General features: G+C 35.3%; 1 protein-coding gene across 1 annotated transcript in view; it reads left to right on the forward strand.

Annotated features, from left to right (window-relative positions):
• Positions 1–3,999, forward strand: part of LOC111438487 (NAD(P)H dehydrogenase (quinone) FQR1) — a 4,522-nt gene extending 523 nt beyond the window's left edge. Inside the window, exons 2-4 of the mRNA XM_023076403.1 lie at positions 2,821–2,914; positions 3,202–3,464; positions 3,576–3,999. Of these exons, the coding sequence (XP_022932171.1) occupies positions 2,821–2,914; positions 3,202–3,464; positions 3,576–3,807 (589 nt within the window). The 3' untranslated portion in view covers positions 3,808–3,999. The remainder of the gene's footprint in view (positions 1–2,820; positions 2,915–3,201; positions 3,465–3,575) is intronic.
• Positions 4,000–6,127: the final 2,128 nt, after the last annotated feature.

The raw sequence follows: 6,127 nt of genomic DNA on the forward strand, positions 1-6,127 counted from the left end.
TTTTTTTTTTTTTTTTTTTTTTTTTTTTTTTTTTGTTTCCTTTTTTTCGTTTCTAGTTCCGATCTTTTCTGATGTCTTTTGCCTTTGTTTCGCATTTCGATCGCTTCCTCTTTTTTCGTGTTGTTCTCTGATTTAAACTTTCATTTCCGTCTTGGCGGTTGTTTCCTGATTTCTTTTGCTGTTTCTTGCTTTAATTCTTGGTTTTGGATCCTGTGTTCTTTCAATTTTGGTGGATCTCATTGCGATTCGTTCTTTCTTCTGGCTATGCTATTGAGAAATAATGGTTTCGTTGGTGTATTGATATTGGTGCATTTATGTCATGTATGCTTGGGAACTGAATCATTGGAGGAAGGATGCTTAACAATTGATTTCTTTTTCTAATGTAATTTGATGGATTTCCTAGGATTAGTTCCGAAATGAGGTCTCCTTGTGCATTTTCTCTTCTGGAAAATTCTTGACATTCTTAATCGCGTAATTGAGTAGTTTTTTGCTTTTTTATCTTTAGATTTTATGCTGAGGTCTCGGAACTTGCTAAGCACTTCATTACCATTGCTATTTAAAATGAAATTAGCCCAAGCGACAGGAGTAGGGAATGTTTCACAGGCCAAAAATTCATCTTATCTACAGTCTTGCACAATATATTTATTTTCATGTTTAATGGGGTTCTTGAATTGTCTTGTTAGCATCAATGACTCACTGGATAGTTCAATCGGAATTCAGTTTTCCAACAGGCAACAGATCTATATTTGATTTGTTAAAATTGGCTACTTTTAGTTTGCGACCATGGAAAGATTAGATTACCGAGGGACCTATTCTCAAATTTCTAAAAGTTTGTATACATTAGTTTTAAATGTTGTCTTGCAGATATTTATTCCCTTCCGATGAACCATTTAGAACATGTCCTCCGTGGGTTCTTAAAGAAAAAGGATTATTTATAATTTTAGGAATACAGATGTTTCTAACATTTGGGGCATATCGTAAGTGCAGTTTTTTTTAACTTTGAACTAGACATGCTTAGGAAACTATATAGCTCTGCTCGTTAAGAAACACGGTTCTGTATCGAGTAGCTATTAACAGTGCCACCTCCTTCTCCCAAATGTAATCCTTTGCCTTCTGAGCTTTTTCCCATTCTTCTGATGCGGATAATATTCGTGCACTTTTACCTTTCAAAATTTAGTTATATGCATATAGATCGAGTAATGTTGATGAACTCATTCTTATGGGGTGAAAACCCATTGTTAGCATGTATAAGGTTCAGTAATTGTCATATTGCAGTGTTCTGATTTTTCCTTTTTTTGAGTTCAACAACATATGTGGGAATTTCAACTTTTAATTTCTTGCTCGAGAATTTATGCCTTAACCGATTCAGCTTTATTGTCTATTGTCTATTTGTTGTTTGCTCCAAATACTCAAAATGTCAAAGTAAACATGCTAACGTTTGTATGAAACAAAGGTTTTCATCTTGGTTATCATGAGTTGTCACGTTTGTCTAGTGCTGGAGATGGAATAGCCGTATGATTCAATAAATAAACTATATGTTGAAATTGGGAATACTTAAATTGATAACAGGATGCAGTGTGCTTTAAATATATCACCTTTAGTTCTTATCAATTATGATGTTTCAGAATTCAACTTAATTTGACTGCCAAAGTGGGAGGCATTTCATACTCATTGGATTTGAAAGACTTTGCGCAGTGTTGTCTTGGGATATAGCAAGTATTGAGTAAATCTAATAACTAGTTGATTTTTCAATGTTCAATTATTTATTTTTGGTATGACTTATTATATACAAAATACACCATCTGTTTCCATTTCCTTTATTTGTATTACTATTATTTATAAAATGTATTGGAAAGTAGAAATGTGGATTTCCTTTAAATTATTGTACTTTTGAGCTTTGACTTGCCTAACTCCTTGGATATAACCAAATCCCAGTTGGAAAAATTCAGGTCAACTACTTCACTTTATCGATTTTCTTGCACACTGATGTGGATATGTTTATCTTCCTTGCATTCACCTACGTACCTATCTGCTAGCTGGTTGCCTGTGCATTTACATGCTTAGATATTCCATATATCATTTAAGTGAGAGTTAGATGGGCTTGTTGGTAAATTCTTTGCTATTGCTATATGTGTTCCTGGGAATAGATTTTCCTTTTCCTTATTTTCTTTTGTATGGGATATAGGAATTTGAATGTGTTACAATAATTGAAAACATAGAGCATTGATTTTCACATTGATTAGTTTGAATGCCACGTTCATTCTTGTGGAACCTTTATGAATGATGATAATAAAGTCTGGTGAACTTGTTGGACTCGTCATATCATAGTCTGGTGTTGTCAATGTTAGGCTGCAATGTGTAGTTACCTTGATTATTTTGTACAACAAATTAGAAACTTTTTAAGACATATTGCGCGACAAATTGTAAGCTTTCACAGATTACTATGCAATGAGTAAAAAAGAATCCAACACCAATGACTAAAAATCTGTTTAGAACAACTTTCTAAGTTCTCATAAACGTTTTTTCTTTGCACTTAAAAACATTTTTTAAGCTCTTAGAAGCATGTCCTAAGTTGACAGTATAATAGATTGCATTTGAAAGAAGTAGTTCTTTCTAGGATCTAGATACCAAGCAGTTTTCTCCATACGGGAAACCTTGCCTTCCACCCTTGTATTTTTATTCGTAATAATAAGATCCATTGCTACTTTTTCTATTCTGAAAAGTTGCACTAATGTTCTGCTTACATAGATGTATCCCTAGATATTTTGTGTAACTGGGCACTCCTATAGTTATGAAATCAATTTGCTGCTATTGCTACAGTTTCTATTCCATGTACGGACATGTTGAGAGACTTGCAGAAGAGATTAAGAAGGGGGCTGAATCTGTAGAAGGTGTTGAAGCCAAGTTGTGGCAGGTAACGTCTGAAAAACTTACATTTGAATAACTTTTTCACGTGCATGATCTGCTACCGGGTATAGCTTTTCAGTTTAAAGTCTCAACGTTCACCCATTTTCTAGTGCCATTGACTAGTTTCCTTTTGATGACTAATCATTTCATATAGGCTTATCCAATTTGCAAAAAGTTTTGGTCCCTTTATTTTCAACTGTTCGTATTAAAATTTGTTGTACTGTTCCTGCTGTAGTAGTCTTTTTTATTGTTCTTGTCGTCCTGCAATTCCATGCCTGACAAACTCTTGTCTAGGTTCCCGAAACTTTACCAGAGGAAGTCCTTGGAAAGATGAGTGCACCACCTAAGAGTGATGTACCAATAATCACCCCTAGTGAACTCTCCGACGCCGATGGGTTTGTTTTTGGCTTCCCGACTAGATTTGGGATGATGGCTGCTCAATTCAAAGCATTTCTGGATGCCACTGGAGGTCTTTGGAGAACCCAACAACTCGCAGGCAAGCCTGCTGGTATCTTTTATAGTACCGGATCCCAGGGAGGTGGTCAAGAAACTACCGCGTAAGTTCAACGTGTCATTTATTTTACTCTGATAAACTAAACGCATCTTGAATAATATGAATTCGATCATAATTGGAATATCCTGAACTGAAAGAAAATGCATCACAACAGGTTGACTGCCATCACTCAACTGGTTCACCATGGAATGATATTCGTACCGATTGGTTACACTTTTGGTGCTGGCATGTTCGAGATGGAGCACGTTAAAGGTGGAAGTCCATATGGAGCTGGAACTTTCGCAGGTGATGGCTCGAGACAACCATCCACTCTTGAGTTAGAGCAAGCCTTCCACCAAGGAAAGTACCTTGCTACCATCACAAAGAAGCTCAAGGGATCAGCCTAAACTTCTGTTTACCATATCAAAGATCCAGTTTGAAAAACCATTTCCCATTTTTTTTCACCATTTCAATTTCAATTTCCTTGCAATAAATCATTGGGTTGTTTGTTTGGTTTTGTGTATTGTATTATCGTGCATGTGCCTCACAGTATAGTCCTTTTAAATGAATACATGTGTGCTATTTAGTTTCAAATTCCTCACCATATGCTTTCTTTCCATTTTGCCTTTGCTGTTTATTTGTGTTTGTATTGTGGATACAAACAAATTCTCGGACTGCATCGTTATCACAACGGGAGCTCGAAAAGATTAGCAACCTTTTATCGACCTTAAGAGGAAAGGATATAAATTTCAGACATTGGAGAAGTCTCTCTCCAAGAAATAACCTCTTCATTAAGCTCAATAAAGTCTTAACAAAAAACTACCCTACCATCATGGACCATTATATTCATATGCCTTTCCTGTCTCTTGGTTTCAGAAATAAAAAGCTTACCATGTCTTCCTTTTATGTGAACGAGTGAACTCGTAAAGTAGTTATGTATGATCGAAGTTTAAACGTGTAAATGCAGATTTAATTTTTCATTCTCACATTGAAAGTGAGAGCAAAAAGTAGTGATCTTCTACAAGATAATTTGGAATTTTTTAAATATGTAAGTACGTCTTTTCTTTTTCCACCATTCAATCAAAAGGTCACTCTTTTAATTTACATCAACAATTTATTGCCTCATAAATTAAAAAACTCAGTAAATAACTTATTGGTAGGTTCTTAATTGTGTCTTCCATATGCTAGGAACTTAGGCTCTTAGATTTTGTTCTTGAGTTCTAAGTTCTTGTCATGATCTAGCTCAAGGACCTTGATCTTGGGTTCTGATCTAAAGACCTTTAGATCTATGGTTATGGGTTCTTAGTCCTAAGAACTCGAATCTTGATCTATGTTCTAGTTCATATTCTTATTCTTGACCTTTATCTTGTTCTTGGTTTTTTCCTAAGTTCTTGTTTTGTTCACTAAGACACTCTCCCTAGGATCTATGGTACAAGTCAGGAACCCAACAACTTGTATCTAAGGCTTCACATGTTCCAAGCGATGCAGTCTTAACCTATGTCCAAGACTTCATGCGTTCCAAGCGATGTAGCTTAAACATGCATCTTGCCTTCATGCATTACATACGATACAATATGAAACCTACACTCGGCTTCTTACGTTCCAAGCCGTGTAGTCTGAAACTCACGTCCAAGGCTTATTACATTCAAAGGCGTGTAGTATGAAACATGCGTCTAAGGCTTCTTACGTTCCAAGTGACGCAGTTCGAAAACCTATGCCCAAGGTTGCATACGTTCCAAGCGGCATTGTTTGAATACCTACGCTCATGGCTTCATACATTCCAAGCGGCGTAGTCTAAAACTTGCATCCAAGGTTTCTTTCATTCCAAGCAATGCACTCTAAAAACCTACATTCAAAGGCTTCTTAAGTTCCAAGCAATATAGTCTGAGTCAAAACATGTTGTACCACATGGGATTTCTAAGAGTTTCTCGAATTTCTGAATACGAGGCCCTTGGTCCTTTTTTCTTGAGTGGTACCTAACATTCTTTTTGCTTTAGTAATGGTAAGGCTTGTGTTGGTCTTTCCCTTGGTTCTTGTCCTTAGAGTATTTTCTTAGTTTCTTGGGTTCTTAATTCTTGAGGCACAAGTCATAACGTACTTTTTTGAGCCCTACTTAAATCTCATAAATTATGAACCCAGGATAGTAATATGCATGAGTCATTCAAAGTATCATAAAGTCATAATATATTCCTTAGAAAATTCTAGAAGAGTTTTGGATCTTTAGTAGGAGTCGTTAGGGGAATTTCTTTTAAGCCTCAACTTAAACCTTAACTTAGTTTACGTTTTAAACTTGATTCAAATAACTTGAAATCTTGAATATATCTTCATGTCACTAGATATAAGTCTTGTGTAAAATCTCTAAATCATTTTGAGTATGTTTAGACATTCAAATATCTTAAAAAATTCTAGAGGAATTTTGGTCATTATACCCTTAATTCTTGGTTTAGCCTCTAAAGGCATTCCAATGACCATGAAACATAACCCTTAATTCTTGGTTTAGGTCTTAAACTGAAGGTAACTATCATAAGAATATTTTGGTCATTTTGCATCATTTCTTGGTTTAGCCATTTATCCTTATCCAAAGACCACCAAATTTCATACACTCTTAACTTGTCATATTATTGATATGGAATCAACCCAAGGAAAAGTATGAAACGGATTACCTTGAAGATCAAGATCAAGAGTAAAGAAAACTCATTTATAAACTCGTGATACGAATCACTCTAC

This window comes from Cucurbita moschata, unplaced genomic scaffold (assembly GCF_002738365.1).
Source record: "Cucurbita moschata cultivar Rifu unplaced genomic scaffold, Cmos_1.0 Cmo_Scf00075, whole genome shotgun sequence".
Taxonomy (NCBI): Eukaryota; Viridiplantae; Streptophyta; class Magnoliopsida; order Cucurbitales; family Cucurbitaceae; genus Cucurbita; species Cucurbita moschata.